At 50.8% G+C, this 16491-nt stretch overlaps 1 protein-coding gene across 8 annotated transcripts in view; it reads right to left on the reverse strand.

Moving 5' to 3' along the window:
- TTC7A (tetratricopeptide repeat domain 7A) overlaps positions 1-16491 on the reverse strand; it is a 184527-nt gene that overhangs the window by 113438 nt on the left and 54598 nt on the right. For 7 of the 8 annotated variants that reach the window (XM_082358066.1, XM_082358064.1, XM_082358065.1 and 4 more), the window contains 2 exons: positions 12112-12275; positions 6730-6898 (listed from right to left, as the gene is read on the reverse strand). In XM_082358066.1, the coding sequence (XP_082214192.1) occupies positions 6730-6898; positions 12112-12275 (333 nt within the window). Of the gene's footprint in view, positions 1-5041; positions 5151-6694; positions 6899-12111; positions 12276-16491 lie in introns of all 8 variants that reach the window. The other variant, XM_082358070.1, reaches the window with a different exon arrangement.

Raw genomic sequence — 16491 nt, forward strand, 5'->3', positions numbered from 1 at the left:
CTTTTCACAGCACCTTCACAATTTAGCATCTCAGTGCAGTATTTTGGGTGAACCAGGGGCATTTTCCTTCATAGCCAGGCAGGTCTTCTATCGGTCAGCCAGCAGGCAAGCCTGCCCAGAGTGGCCTCACTGGTGCTGGGCTGTGAACAAGGGGCAAAGGGGTTTGCTAGGCTGAAACACAGGGCAGCGCTGGTTTTCAAGACACAACACAACAAGACAGACACAAAAGGGCCTGTTTGCAAAGCTGTGTCATTCCGAACGGCTGCCGGGAGTGCAGCTTGCCCCTTTCTGCAGGCCTTACTGTGGGCCCCAACACAGGCTAATTACCCTGAAATGTTCTACCAGATATCCTAAAGCTCCAGCAAACAGGCCCACAGACACAACAAGCCCCAAATTAGGCAGCAACGACTAGGTCTTTAGGGCTCAGGGCAGGACTCATGGCTGGAGAAATGGGGAGGTCATTCTCCACATCATCACCACATTGAGCGAGCGCCAGAGAAAGGGAAGCAACACAGGCCGGAGGAAAGAAGCCGTTTGCCACAGAACGGCCCTCTGAGAGGTGAACAATGACACTGGCGCTTTTGGGGGCTGAACTGGGTGAGGCTTGACATGTTGAAAGAACAGTCCCTGAAGCATCCTGCACATCCATCATAGCTGGGGCTACCCCTTAGGACTCAAACCAACAGAAAAGAGGACAGTTTGTCACCTGGATCTACAACGGCTTTGCCTAGTCTAGGGCCCAGAGCGCTCCGCTCCAGATGGACCCAGACAGCGTGTTGACCAACAGGTGAGCTGACTTTACGGGAAACAGGCTGGGCCACACTTCATGGTATGGCTACCTAAGGCCAAAGTTCTGGAACACCAGCAAAAGGGGGACCCTGAGCCTTCCTGCTGGGCTCTCAATGCCCCCTCATTTCCCAGTCCTCCCATGCACAACCTCTCTTAGCTCCAAAAAGGTATGACAACACCCCACTCCAAACAAGCCACCTCCATTTCCCAGGGGCCTCTCTCTGGATTTTTCCTTTACCTGGAAGGCACCTCTTCCACTCATCTGCAGCTGATTCCTCCTAAGGTTCAGCCTCACCTCCCAGCTCACATGGGAAGGCCCCACAGCTAGCTGGGTCTCACTCACTTCCCTCTCTGGAACAGAGTGTGTCAGTCAAACAAGTACTCCCTGGGCATTAGGGACGAGCCCCAAAGCCAGAATCAGAGAGAGCCAAGTTCAAATCCTCACCTGGTCACTACTGGTGTAACCCGAGCAGAGTCAATTCTGCCTGAGCTCTGGGGTTCTGCCCTCCATACCTTTCACCTACTTTGGTAACAGCACCCTGATTTTCCTTTGAGGAACCATTCTTCCAACTCAGTCCACAAGATTTAAGTGGGGAAATCCCACTACGGGCACCAAACCAGCCACCTAAATGCTGGTCACTGAAATTGGTTCCAGGGTGGGCATGAGACCAAACCAGGTCAATGAGAACCTTCCCCAAGGCATTCTCTCCTCCTGAGGTTGTGAGTTTAGGCTGCAGGACCACGTAAACCTGGAGCTGTTGAGAAGGACCACAACACGTGGAGTCCCTGGATCCAGCTATGTTTGATGCTATCTGCCCCCAACGACCTACTAGTTACATAGGCCCATACATCTTCAGTCCCTCCCCCTTTTGGTTGTTGCTTTTCCAGCTGGTTGGGGTTGCGTTTTTGTCATTACAACCGTAGGTCTGATTATACAGAAACCAATCCCTAGAAGCATGATGTCAGAGGAACAATTCCTGAAGTGCAGGACTGGCTGAGCTGAGGTCAGGTATGGGAGTGAGGATTTTGCCATTTCTCAGCTAAGAAACTGGAATTCCAGATACAAGGCGGCAGCAATGCCAGTTGAAATGCAGCCTATTTTGTCTTGAGGCGAGACCTTGGGCCATGAAGGCTGGAGCTTTAGGATATCTGGTAGAACATTTCAGGGTAATTAGCCTGTGTTGGGGCCCACAGTAAGGCCTACAGAAAGGGGCAAGCTGCACTCCCGGCAGCCGTTCGGAATGACACAGCTTTGCAAACAGGCCCTTTTTGCCTGTGGACAAAAACAGAGACGGCTGAGAATCAAATCAGACAATCGGAGTTGGGAGTTCTCTGCTCCTGCTGAAGGTAGTGCTGGAAGGGGCAGGAAAACCGGACCCCATCGGGAGCTAAGGCTGCGGCCTGGGAAAGGCCTGATTCCTCCAGGACCCCCCAAAGAACCCTGCTGTGGGTCTAACCTTGCTAGAGTCCCCCATGTCCCCAAGGCCCACTTAGGGCCCCCTCTGGGCTACCCTCAGGGGCAGAATGACAGTGCCCAAAGGCATCATCCATCCTGGCCAGCCCCCAGGCTCTGCAGTAAGTGCCCGGAACCTACCTCTCCTTTCTCAGGGCTCCTGGACGTCCCATACCCTCCTCTGTCTGTGCGAATGCATCTTGGAGGTAACCCCTCTGGAGGGGTCCTCTGTCATAGGCAGGACTCAGGCTTGGGAGACAACCACTGGCCACCAGACCAAGCTCTGCTATTCACAGGCTGCACGATCGTGGGCAAGTCTCAGTTTCCCCATCTATACAGTGGGCATATAACAACTCCCTCCCATTCTACAGAGATCAACTGAAAGTTAACCCACCAGCCAACAAATATCAATATTTATTAAACAGGAGTTCCAGGGCAGTGTTTCTCAAGCTGTAAGGTGCATACACGTCACCTGGGAATGCTGTTAAAATGTAAATTCTGATTCAATACATCTGGTGAGGGGCCTGAGAGTCTACATTTCTAGACTCCTGGGTGGTGCACATGTGATAATCCTGCACCCTTACCATGTCCCCGCCCCCGACAATCATACGCTCAGGTTCCAGAGGGGAAGGGTCCACGCCTCAAGTTTCTGGGTATACCGTCGAAGTCAGGTATACCAGAGGAGCTTGGAACACTGGGGGAGGAGGGACCAAATGGGGGATTGTGCTAGGCAGGGGAAGGGCCCTCAGCCCTGCCAGGGCCGGCAGGTGACTTGGGAGCAGCTGGCCACAGGGCAGGCCAGACCCATTAACCTGGCAGCCAGGAGGGGCTAGAAGCAGGACCTGCGGAGAGGGAGTTCTTCCTCCAAAGCCAGAGGCCCCAACAGCGCCCAGCCCACCTCCCGGGGGCCAACATGAGGCCCTAAAATCCAGGCCTCCGCTCCTGGCAGGACCAGGTCAGTCTGAGCCCAGCTGTGATGTTGGGGGACAGTTCGCTCAGACAGGGAAGTGAAGCTATTTTATTTTTCTTTCTATCTTAGTGAAAAATCTGTGGTGTTCATATTGTTTCTAAACAAACTTGACAAGGACAATAACCTTTTTCCCCTTGGAGACGTTGGAGGGTCACATATCACCCACCTCCCACCAAGCAATATATACATATGTGCACGTCATGTTTCTGCACTTCAAGCAAGAGAAACCCACGACTGCTTCAACTGCCCCCTTCTCTCAAGCTCCTGGGACAGTGTCTGAAGCCTTCCCCGGGAATCAGAAAGCATCTTCTGGTCTAATCCATGTCCGCCCGACTTCAGAGCAAGGCCACGTCCTTGTGAGTGACCCGCCAGAGGACATCCTGCCAAGTCCCTCTGCTCTGAAGGGGAAAGCAGGTGCACTGAGTATGTCTTTTGTGGGTGAAGAGACCCAGAGCCTGCTCTTGAGACCCCCATACACACGCCCCCACTGAGCCTCCAGGCCTGCCTGCTCAGGCCCCTCCCACCATGACACACTGCCCCGCCCTCCTCCCGCCAACCAGGTGTGCCTGAGAGCTCAACTCCCTGCCCCACTGGAAGGTACCAAGTGGAACCATGGAGCAGAATACAATGCAAGATGATAAATGAGCTGAGATGTAATGGCCTAGCCAGGCCGAGTGCTGGGGAGAGGGCATATCAGGCTCCCACAGGAGGCCGCCTGGCATCTGACAGAGCCTGAAAAGAGGCAGCCTGGTGGCAGGGCATTCTGGTTCACACACAAACTAACTGACACTTCACTTTCACCAGCCTCAGTTTTCTCATCTGTAACCTGAGAATTGACCTAGATAATTTCTATGTTTCCTTTCAGTCTAGAATTCTGAGCAGCACCATCAAGGGGTGTTTACAAGCTCTGGCTGCCTGGGTTCAAATCCTGGCTCTGCCAATTCCAGTGAAATCCACAAGAGTCCCTTCACCTCTCTACTCGTAACTCCTGGGCTATAACATGGGAATGAAGAGAACATCTACTCAGGGAGGGGGGGTTACTGTGTGGATTGAATGAGGGCATACCTGGCATGGAATGTTTAATAAATATATATTATTATTCTGTGAACTCTGTGGCATGCTGCTGCCACCATTCTTCTTATGGCCTGAATGTCTGTGTCCCCTCAAATTCATATGTTGTAGCTTTAACCCGAAATGTGATGGTATTTGGAGGTGGTGCCTTTGGGAGGTAATTAGGGTTAGATGAGGTCATGAGGGTGGGGACTTCATGATGGGATTAGTGGCTTTATAAGAAGGCAAAGAGAGAGGGATCTCTCCATGAGCACCCATGGAGGAAAGGTCACGTGAGGACATAGCAAGAAGGCGGCCATGTGCAACCCAAGGAGAGAGCCCTCACCAGACACCAACACTGCTGGTACATGGATCTTGGATTTCCCAGCCTCTAGAACTGTGAGAAATAAATTCCTATTGTTTAAGCCACCCAGTCTATGATATTTTGTTATGGCAACCTAGCAGACTAAGACAAGCCCCATGCTCATAAATGAAGTCAGGACCAATGACCAGCCATCCCCATCCCCTACTCTCTGCATTGGGAGCCGCACCAGGTACCGCCAAACCCAGGAAAATCAACACCATGCACACCCTGGAGGCCACGTGCACAGTCTCCAGCACACACAGGGTCAGATGAACCTCAGCATGCTGAGCAGCAGGGCGCAGGCATTGCGACAGGACAGGGAGGACGGGCAGAGAGGAGGCAAGCAAGTGGGAAGCCTAGCGCAGTCAGTGGGGGGCAGGGAAGCAGCCCACGCCAGGGACACCCAGCTCCTTACCTCCCCTGCAGCACCTGTGACCACCGGGCCTGTGTTCCCCCAAGAAGCTGGAGGCGTGCTGGAAAGAGTAGAGAGCAGGAGACAGGAAGCAGTAGGTACCGAGCCAGGTCTACAGGAAAAAGTGCCGGAAAGGAGCCCTAAGAAAGGGTGTTAGGTTCAGGAGTCCATGGCATAAGTGGTTTCCAAGAGGCCAGAAAGACCCAAATGCCAAATGAAGATCACCCCCAAGACCAGCCTGTACCGGGGGCACAGAGCAGGGGATGAGAGAGCAAAGGGAGAAGACCCCACACACTGGACTGTCCCAGATGGGCACCTGCCTCCCACAGGCTGGCACCAGGTCTGTCTGGGGGAAGATCTCAGCAGATTTCCTGGGATTGTGTGAACAGTCTCTCAATGGGGAAAGGGACCCAGGGACCCACAGGTGGACAAACAGCTCTCAAGAAGCCCCATCGGCCATGGTTAAAGGAGGCTGTGCCCTGCACAGATGTCATAGTCAATCTCCCAGGACCCAAAGGACACAGAGGCGTGGGAGTGGGGACTCATAGTCCAAGGCCAACGTCAGAGAGTGGAGGTTCCAATCCTGGATCCACCATAAATCTCTGGGTAACTCCAGGTAAGGTACATCCCCTCTCTGGGCCTCAGTTTCCCTGTATATAAGATGGGAGAATGTCCCCATCTATGAGAGAAAAGAAGGTGACAAATACTTTACCAATGCCAGACACCAAATCCCCACAGGGTCACAAGTGTTTCTAGACTTTTCTCTGGGGGTTGGTTTGTGCTGGAATAAAGAGATGATCAAACATCCAAGATTCCTGGCAACAGTGTGGACAGAGGGGCTCCTGGGACCTCACTGCCACCAAGAGCCACCACTCAGGCTCTGTGATCCCAGGATTCAAGGACCCAGGGAAGAAGGAGCCTGAAGCACAAAGTCTGGGGGAGGGCTTTTACTGCCATGTAACACCTTCAGGGTCAGTTCAAGGGCACTCTTTCCCCAGGTGGGCATCCACAGCGCCCATGATGAACTTCCTACATCACTGACCCTGTGTGCCTGGCTCCCCACCACAGCATCACTCGCCCTGGGGACTGGCTCTGACCTGCCCATCACAGGATCCCAGCATTGCCTCCCTGGGCCGCTCCCTGCAGGTGCCCAGCAAATACCTGAGGAGAGCCAGGCTGCTCTGTGCCATCGAGCACCTGACCTGTAGCCAACGCCAGTCACTAGTGCCACTCTAACGACGGGTGGCACGCTTTTAAAGCCCTTCTCACCCTGGTTACACAACTGATTCCTCTTGTTCATGGTAACCCTGTGAGGGCAGGTATTACGACCCTGTCTTTCAGGTAAATCCACTGAGGCCAAGAAAGGTGAAGAGCTATATGCCCAAGGGCACACAGTCAGGTGACTATCTGTCGACAGAGCCAGGGCAGGAACCTGAGTCTTCCGACCTGACATCCGGCCCGGCGCCTGCCGTCAGCCGGCATGTGCTGATGTGGCTGGTTACCCTGGCATCCACCTGGCTGGTCAGTGCCTGGGCACTCCCGGGGATGAAGTGTCTTAAACGCTGCCCTGCAGGCCCACCCTCAACACAGCACTGCTGCCCTGCAGCTGCCACCCGCTCCCGGCACACGGGGGCCAGAGTGTAACGAGCTGCGCACAATGCTGGGGAGACCCGGCCGGTGCTCACACCTACCTTTGATGACAAAGGCCTCCGCCAGCAGCCGCATCTGATACAGGGGCTTATTCTCCATGGACATGTCATCAATCCCGGCCCGCGCGTACATGCTGATGGCATCTCGGTACGAGCCCTCCACGTAATGCAGCTTGCCCAGGATCAGCATGGCCTCACACATGTACTGTGGCTGAAAGGCCAAGGACCACGTCAGCAGGGTCCTGCCCCAGAGACCCCGGCCCCACCCCCACCGGGGACCTGAGAATGAACGCTCTCCTCACCGAGCCATGAGGGTTTGCCTACGATCCTGCTCAGAACTCCCCTCCTCTTCCAGGAAGCGTTCCCGACCCTCAAACACATGTGGGTAGCTCCCCTCTCTGCACACCTGCAGTCCGTGGCCTATGCTGTGGCTCTTAGTGACATTCTTACACGAGTCCCTAATTGTTTCATGTGCGTGTACCTTATGCCCCCAACTAGACTGCGGGCAGCTTGCAGACTGGCCCTGACTCCTCTCTCCTGAAGCTCCCAGAAGCTTCGGCCCAAGGCTGGCACTCAGTTCAGGCACTTGTTCTTAACACAAGTGGGCAGTCAGGGGCCCAGCCAAGTTTTGCGGGGCCTAAAGCTTATATAACTGGGGGGCTCCTCTATATATGCATATATGTACAAATATATAACTAGGTAAAAGGCCTTGGAAAGAGTCCTGCAGGTGAGGCAGCTGAAGCCCACACTCAAAGCAGCAGAACCCCTGCGGGGAGACGGCCACAGCAGCAGCGTGGACAGAAGACAGGGGGAGAGTGAAGGCCCATGAGGCCACTGCCCTCATCTTATCAGAATCAAGTGCCTGCATTCAAACCGGTTTTCTTTCCCCTACTTGATCAAGTGCTGCTTACGCCCAAATCTCCACCCCATACAAGGACTCTTAGGGCCTCCCTCAGAGCCCAAGGACGTGTGGTCAGCCCTGCCTGAGAGTCCTGGCCCTGGACACGGGCCCAGAGCTCCCACCTTCTGAGGCCACTCCACCTCCATGTCTGTGCTCAGACGACCCACCACCCTCTTGTCCAGGCTCTGGGCACCACCCCTGCCACACAGCATCAATTCTGTCCACGGAGCTCCCAGGAGGTGCAGTGCTGGTCAGCACCCTGGCCTCTGTCACCAACAGGAAGGTGTTGCCCCTGATTCCCTGCAGGGAGAGCAGAGTCTGGGGAACCTGTGACCCCAGGGGAGGCGTCCACCACTCCTCGTCATCTACTGCCCTCTCAGAAGCCAACGAAGAGAAATGGAACACGGCAAAGCCAAATTCTCCTTCCTCACTGGTCTTCGGTTTTTGGAAATACACGTTCTTCCTTTGCTCACACAAGCCTCCATCTAGAACAGTCTTCCCTTCCCCTCGGTCTATCCAGATCCTCCTCCATCCTTCGAAGCCTTGCACAGGCCCACCTCCTCCTAGAAGCCTCCCTGACTACCAGAGAGCTCCCTTCTGCTGACCTCCTACAACGTCTCTACCAAGTGGACCCACTGGGCCCCTGCATGCCTGACCTGTTGACTAGTGATTAACTCTCAAAGACTGAATTTTTCAAGGGGATTTGCTAGTCTCCCCAAATAGGTTGCCTACACCCTGGGCCAGGGCCACAGATCACACACCCCCAGAGGCATGTGGCCCACAGTCCCTCAAGCTGAGCAACAGCTCTGCCATCCCTGCTCCCCTGGTCTCAAGCCATAGGCACATTTCCTCTCTGCTCTGGCCTGGTTTTCCCCATTGCTGAGGGTGAGAAAATAACAGCCACCCCTCAACTCCCAGCACAGCAATGCCAAGAGCATTAATAGGGCAAAGTCCAGAAAACAGCTTTGAACTTTTCTTTAGAAAGGAGCTAGATAAACACAGGCCATGAGTAATTATTATTATTATCCTGTCCTACTATAAAGGGGGAAAAGGGCAGCTAAGCTCAGGACACGTTTCAGGGCAAGATGACAGGGTGTAGCTCAGAGTGGTTCCTGGTGGATCAAAGACAGTTGACAACAGAGCTTCCACCAAGCTGGCAGAAAATTAAGGACAATGTGGTGAATGTTTCTAAAGCTAAAGTTATACTATTTAAAACGTTACCCTTAATTCTTAAGCACATCTGTCTTGTGTTTCAGTGTTGTTTTTTCTTTTATGGAGTGATGGTTATAGAAGATGGTATGGTTTTGTTGTTGTGTTTTGGGGCTTTTTTAATGTCCTTACTTGGCACAATGAAAAGTTGGCTACACTCAGCAGGACCCATGCCTCTGAATTTGAACCTGGCCTGTCAATCCAACAGTCAGGGAACCACAGAGCCCGGGCCCCGTGGAAGGATGCTATGCAGGAAGTCACTGGGTCTGGGGAATAGTCCCTCTGCTGGGTGGGTCAGGCGTGTCATCTAGTCTTTTTGTGCCTCATTGTCTCTGTCAGTAAATAGGGAAGAATGACCTCATGTGGATACCCAGGTAAGAGGAAGAAGAGATGAGGAAATACTTCACAGATGCAAAATGAAACCTGCAAAAGCAGGAGTGGCAACATCACCACCACCGTTAGCTCAGGTTTCTCAGTCATTATTTCATTTCTACTCCAGCACTACGGAGACAGCATCAGGAAATGGCAAACAGCATGAGAACTTGGGAGCAGAGGCAAATAGGCCTGCGTTCAAGACCTGCACTGTGGTCCTTGGCTAAGTGACTAACCTCTCTTGGTCTCAGTTTCTTCATCTGGAAAATGGGGATAATAGTAAATACCATTGCAGAAGGTTACAGAGAGGCACCAGTGAGAGGGTGCAAAGCCTGGCACTCACTGGATAACAGAAGTTAGGACAAACGGCTCATTTTCACCAGCCTCCAAAGCACTGAGCTGTATAGGATCTCAGAGGTGACTAAGAGTAGAAAGTTCCAAACTACCCTGAGGAGGCGCCCCAGGACCCACGTCTCCTCCTCATCCCATCAGAGCTACTCGGGATGCAGGGGAATCCACCTGAGATTTCATCTGCTTCCAGGAAAGAGAATCCCCCCAGCCTGGCCTTTGCGGTAAGATAGAGAATCCCACAAACTATTTTTAATATTTTATTTTGCCTGATCAACAGCAAGTTTTTGGCCTTGGCTCGGAAAACAGTGAATTTCTCGATTTCATTGGTGCCTATATATGTCTTTGATAAATAAAGCATGGTAAATTTTTTTTAATTAACTGCTAGCCATTTTAAAATTTTTAATTTAATTTTTTTGGTCACACCGCGCAGCTTGCGGGATCTCAGTTCCCTGACCAGGGACTGAACCCGGGCCACAGCAGTGAAAGCCCAGAATCCTAACCGCTAGGCCACCAGGAAACTCCCAAGCATGGTAAAATTTGTACTTAATAAATGTGATATGGTAGACAAAATAGTTTTCACAATAATACACGTGGAAACCATTCAGCCAATACAAAGAATGAGGTACTGGCATGCAGAAGGCTTCAAGTGAAAGTTTTCAGTGAAAAAGAGCAACTTGACAAATATGAATCCTATGACTAATAAGAAAAGAAAGCTCCACGCATGTGTATGTGTGTTTGTTAATGCACAAAGAAAGCATATGGGATTCACACCAAATGGTGACCAGCGCTCAACTCTGGGGACGGAAGTGGGCATGGGGGTAGGGGTGGAAACAAGGATGTATTTATTATTCAAACACTTTATTTATTTAGCGAATTTTTTTTACAATAAGCCCAAGTCATTTTTATTTTAAAAAGAATTTTAAAATATATAATAGAGTCTACTGGAAAGAAAAAAATTAAAAGGGTCTTGGTGGGAAAAGCTTGAGACCCATCAATCAAGTCTAACCATTTTGATTGGCAGATGAGGAACTGGAGGGCCCAGGATATCAGGGGACAGGCTCAGGGTCAAGCAGTTATTTTAATCCGAGACAAAACCTCCCAGAGCTACAATAATCCCTGTCAAGGAGTCTAAACGCAGTTACCTTAAACTTCCAGTATAGTCTCCCCACACTGCTTACAGAAAACGCCCCCCACTTCTTGGCCTGCTGTTCCAGTCCCGCTCTCTCACCCTAATGTCCCTTTACACCAATTACACACCAGTCCCTTACACTCTTGCTAACTGACATACTTTAAGGAAATTCTTCTAAGAGGAGCTCTTTGATTATACACTGCTTCCGTAGCTTGGAATGCCTTGTCTTATCTGTGTATGTCCCTATCCTGACCTCCTTCAAGGTCCAGCCCCCAGATGGGTCCAATTCCAGCACTACCATAATCCTGAGTTGACTCCCCACCTCACCCCAGGGAGTGTCCCCCTCAGACTTGCCTCCCCATGTATGCTACTCCTGTAGCATGTGTCACAGTACACCTTGAATAATTTTTTAATAGGACTATCTTCCCAGTAGCCTTGCAACCTCCCTGAGGGCAGGGTCCATGCTGGACTCATCTTTATTGCCCTCGAAGTACATAACACAATGCCTTGCACATAGTAGGTTGCAATAAAATATTTAAGTCAGGAAATATATTACTTTGGAACATCTCTTGAAAAATCATTTCCCCTTTGGGTCTCTAATGACACACCCATACTTCTGTTATAGTTCAGGATACATGGTAATCGAGAACAGTTTCAAACTTGAAAGTGCCTGAGAATCACCAAGAGAGCTTGTTAAAATGCAGGTTCTGAATCAGGTTTTGCATTCTTAACCAGCTCCCAGATGATGCCCATACTGCGGGTGGGTGGACCATGCTTTGAGCAGTAAAGGTCTAAAGAGAGCTGTGACTATATTTCCCTCTATACTGCCCCTCAGTGCCTTGCATATAGTAGTTGCTCAATAAATGCACGTGGACTCGAACTGGCTTGCCATGTTATGGAGTGCTTCCGTTGCTAGCCAACTCAGAATGTTTGCCTGTTTCCAACTAGATCATACATTCACTGAGGTTTTATTTCCCTGAGATCCTCAAAGAAGCCAAAGGACCAGGCACAAACTAGATCAACCAAACGCTGTGTAATAGAAATATATAACTTCGGCCACAAGTGCAAGCCACAAGTGTAATTTAGATTTTTCTAGTAAACATTTCTAGTCACGTTAAAAAAGGTAAAAATAGGTAAAATTAATTTTAATAATACATTTTATTTAATATATTCTAAATATTATCATTTGAATATGTAATCAATATAAAGAATTGATGCTTTTTTATATTCCGTGTTTTGTAATAAGTCTTCGAAATCCAGTGTGTGTTTCACACTCACAGCACAGCACAGTTTGGACAAGCCATGTGGCTAGTGGCTACTGTACTGAACAGGGCAGGCCAACCCTTAAGGGACACTTGTTGCTCAGGTGACCAAATGACCCCAGGAGGTCCTCACAGCAGAGACGAGGCAGGAGAGAGGAGAGACAGCTCCGGGCTGGGTGGGTGGGGGGTCTACAACTTACCGGCAGCCTCCCGTGATTAAGGATACTGCTCAGATAGTTTCTGGCTTCGTTCATCTTCGGCTCACTCTTCTCCAGCAGAGGGATAGAGTCTTTTATCTTGGCGTGGTTCTCTTTCAAACACTGCTCCAGGAGGGCCTCGGCCAGGAGCAATTTCCCAAAGCCATCTGGAAAACAGGGCAGGGATCAGAGTGGCTACGTGAGGACAGTAGTTCCCCTGAACATGGCAAATGTGAAGACTGGTACACGCCCCTGTACCCACCCAACCACCCCCAACTTAGCATTTGAATGGCTTGGATCTGAGAAAATAAAGACATAGTTTCTATGCACTTAAACAGCCTTTAAAGAAAAAACACACATTCTACCACGGTCACAGCACAAACTGCCCCCTTGGGTTTATTTTCTGGAGTTCAGTGTTTGAGGAGGTGAAGTTCCCAGGACTTGGAAAAAGCCCAGAATTTCAGAATTTAAAATGCGGGACAGAGATTGGTTCAAGATAGCGGAGTGGAAGGATGTGCTCTCACTCCTTCTTGCGAGAGCACCAGAATCACAGCTAACTGCTGAATAATCATTGACAGGAGGATGCTGGAACCCACCAAAAAAGATGCCCCACATCAAAGAACAGCAGAGAAGCCACAATGAGATGGTAGGAGGGGCACAATCACAATAAAATCAAATCCCACGGCTGCTGGGTGGGTGACCCACAAACTGGAAAACACTTATACCACAGAAGTCCACCCATTGGAGTGAAGGTTCTGAGCCCCACGTCAGGCTTCCCAACCTGGGGGTCCAGCAACGGGAGGAGGAATTCCCAGAAAATCAGACTTTGAAGGCTGGCAGGATTTGATTGCGGGACTTCGACAGGACTGGGGGAAGGGGAGACTCCACTTTTGGAGGGCACACACAAAGTAGTGTGCGCATCGGGGCCCAGGGGAAGGAGCAGTGACCCTATTGGCGACTGAACAAGACCTACCTGCTAGTGTTGGAGGGTCTCCTGCAGATGCAGGGAGTGGCTGTGGCTCACCATGGGGACAAGGACACTGGCAGCAGAAGTTCTGGGAAGTACTCCTTGGCGTGAGCCCTCCCAGAGTCCACCATTAGCCCCACAAAAAAGCAGGTAGGCTGCAGTGCTGGGTCACCTCATGCCAAAAAACCAAGAGAGGGCTTCCCTGCTGGCGCAGTGGTTGAGAATCTCCCCGCCAATGCAGGGGACACGGGTTCGAGCCCTGGTCTGGGAAGATCCCACGTGCCACGAAGCAGTTGGGCCCGTGAGCCACAATTACTGAGCCTGCACATCTGGAGCCTGTGCTCCAAAACAAGAGAGGCCGCGATAATGAGAGGCCCGCACACCGAGATGAAGAGTGGCCCCTGCTTGCCACAACTAGAGAAAGCCCTCGCACAGAAACGAAGACCCAACACAGCCATAAATAAATAAATAAACAAATACTTTAAATAAATAAATAAATAATAAAACTTGCCATTTAAAAAAAAAAAAAACCAACAGAGAGGGAACTCAGCCCACCCATCACCAGACGAGCGGATTAAAGTTTTACTGAGCTCTGCCCACCAGAGCAACACCCAGCTCTACCCACCACCAGTCCCTCCCATCAGGAAGCTTGCACAAGGCTCTTAGATAGCCTCATCCACCAGAGGGCAGACAACAGAAGCAAGAAGAACTACAATCCTGCAGCCTGTGGAACGAAAACCACATTCACAGAAAGACAAACAAAATGAAAAGGCAGAGGACTATGTACCAGATGAAGGGACAAGATAAAACCCCAGAAAAACAACTGAATGAAGTTGAAATAGGCAACCTTCCAGAAAGAGAGTTCAAAATAATGACAGAGAAGATTATCCAGGACCTTGGAAAAAGAATGGAGGCAAAGATTGAGAAGATGCAAGAAATATTTAACAAAGACCTAGAAGAGGAGGAGGGGCAAGATGGCGCAAGAGTAAGACGCGGAGATCACCTTCTTTCCCACAGATACAGTAGAAATACATCTACACGTAGAACTGCTCCTACAGAACACCCACTGAACGCTGGCAGAAGACGTCAGACCTCCCAAAAGGCAAGAAACTCCCCACGTACTTGGGTAGGGCAAAAGAAAAAAGAAATAACAGAGACAAAAGAATAGGGATGGGACCTGCACCAGTGGGAGGGAGCTGTGAAGGAGGAAAGGTTTCCACACACTAGGAAGCCCCTTCGCGGGCAGAGACTGCGGGTGGCAGAGGGGGGAAGCTTCGGAGCCACGGAGGAGAGCGCAGCCACAGGGGTGCGGAGGGCAAAGTGGAGAGATTCCCGCACGGAGGATCGGTGCTGAGTAGCACTCACCAGCCCGAGAGGCTTGTCTGCTCAGCCGCCGGGGCAGGCGGGGGCTGGGAGCTGAGGCTTGGGATTCGGTGCTAGCCGGGAAGGAGTCCGGGAAAAAGTCTGCAGCTGCCGAAGAGGCAAGAGACTTTTTCTTGCCTCTCCGTTACGTGGCGCGAAAAGAGAGGGGATTCAGAGCGCTGCCTAAACGAACTCCAGAGACGGGTGTGAGCCGCGGCTATCAGCACAGATCCCACAGCAACAGGGGCGCAGAGGGAAAAACGGAGAGATTCCCGCACAGAGGCTCGGCGCCGAGCAGCGCTCACCAGCCCGAGAGGCTTGTCTGCTCATCTGCCGGGGCGGGCGGGGACTGGGAGCTGAGGCTCGGGCTTCGGTGCTAGCCAGGAGGGAGTCCGGGAAAAAGTCTGCAGCTGCCGAAGAGGCAAGAGACTATTTCTTGCCTCTTTGTTTCGCGGCGCGCAAGGAGAGGGGATTCAGAGCGCCGCCTAAATGAACTCCAGAGACGGGCGCGAGCCGCGGCTATCAGCGCGGACCCCAGAGACGGGCACGAGCCGCGGTTATCAGCGCGGACCCCAGAGACAGGCAGGAGATGCTAAGGCTGCTGCTGCCGCCACCAAGAAGCCTGTGTGCGAGCACAGGTCACTCTCCACACCGCCCCTCCCGGGAGCCTGTGCAGCTCGCCACTGCCAGGGTCCCGTGATCCAGGGACAACTTCCCCGGGAGAATGCACGGCGTGCCTCGGGCTGCTGCAACGTCACACCGGCCACGCCGGCCTCTGCCGCCGCAGACTCGCCCGGCCTCCTCTGTACCCCTCCCTCCCCCCGGCCTGAGTGAGCCAGAGCCCCTGAAGCAGCTGCTCCTTTAACCCCGTTCTGTCTGGGCGGGGAACAGACGCCCTCAGGCGACCTACATGCAGAGGCGGGTCCAAATCCAAAGCTGAACGCCAGGAGCTGTACGAACTAAGAAGAGAAAGGGAAATCTCTCCCAGCAGCCTCAGAAGCAGCGGATTAAAGCTCCACAAACAACTTGATGTGCCTGCATCTGCTGAATACCTGAATAGACAACGAATCATCCCAAATTCAAGAGGTGGACTTTGGGAGCAGGATATATTAATTTTTCCCCTTTTCCTTTTTTTGTGAGTGTATATGTGTATGCTTCTGGGTGAGATTTTGTCTGTATAGCTTTGCTTTCACCATTAGTCCTAGGGTTAGGTCCGTCCGTGTTTTTTTTTTTTTTTTTTTCTTAAAAAATTTTTTTTTCCTAATAAATGTTTTCTTAATAATTTTTTCCTTATTTTCTATTTTTAGAAATTAAAAAAAAATTTTAATAAGTTTTTTCATATTTTTTATTTTAAAAAATTAAAAAAATTTTTTTCTTAATAAATTTTTTCTTAATATTTTTTCTTCTTTTTTACTATAAAAAATTAATAAATCTATTTTTAAAAATTAAAAAAATTTTTTTTTTCTGAATACATTTATTCTGAAAAATTTTTTTCCTTATTTTTTATTATAATAGCTTTATTTTATTTTATTTTATCCTCTTTCTTTCTTTCTTTCTATTTTTTTCTCCCTTTTATTCTGAGCCGTGTGGATGAAAGGCTCTTGGTGCTCCAGCCAGACATCAGGGCTGTGCCTCTGAGGTGGGAGAGCCAACTTCAGGACACTGGTCCACAAGAGACCTCCCAGCTCCACGTAATTCCAAACGGCGATAAATCTCTCAGAGATCTCCACCTCAACATCAAGACCCAACTTCACTCAACGACCAGCAAGCTACAAAGCTGGACACCCTATGCCAAACAACTAGCAAGACAGGAACACAGCCCCATCCATTAGCAGAGAGTCTGCCTAAAAACATAATAAGGCCACAGACACCCCAAAACACACCACCAGACGTGCACGTGCCCACCAGAAAGACAAGATCCAACCTCATCCAACAGAACACAGGCACTAGTCCCCTCTACCAGGAAGCCTACACAACCCACTGAACCAACCTTACCCACTGGGGACAGATACCAAAAACAACGGGAACTACGAACCTGCAGCCTGTGAAAAGGA

This window comes from Balaenoptera borealis (genome assembly GCF_965194805.1).
Source record: "Balaenoptera borealis genome assembly, chromosome: 15".
NCBI classification, from domain to species: Eukaryota; Metazoa; Chordata; class Mammalia; order Artiodactyla; family Balaenopteridae; genus Balaenoptera; species Balaenoptera borealis.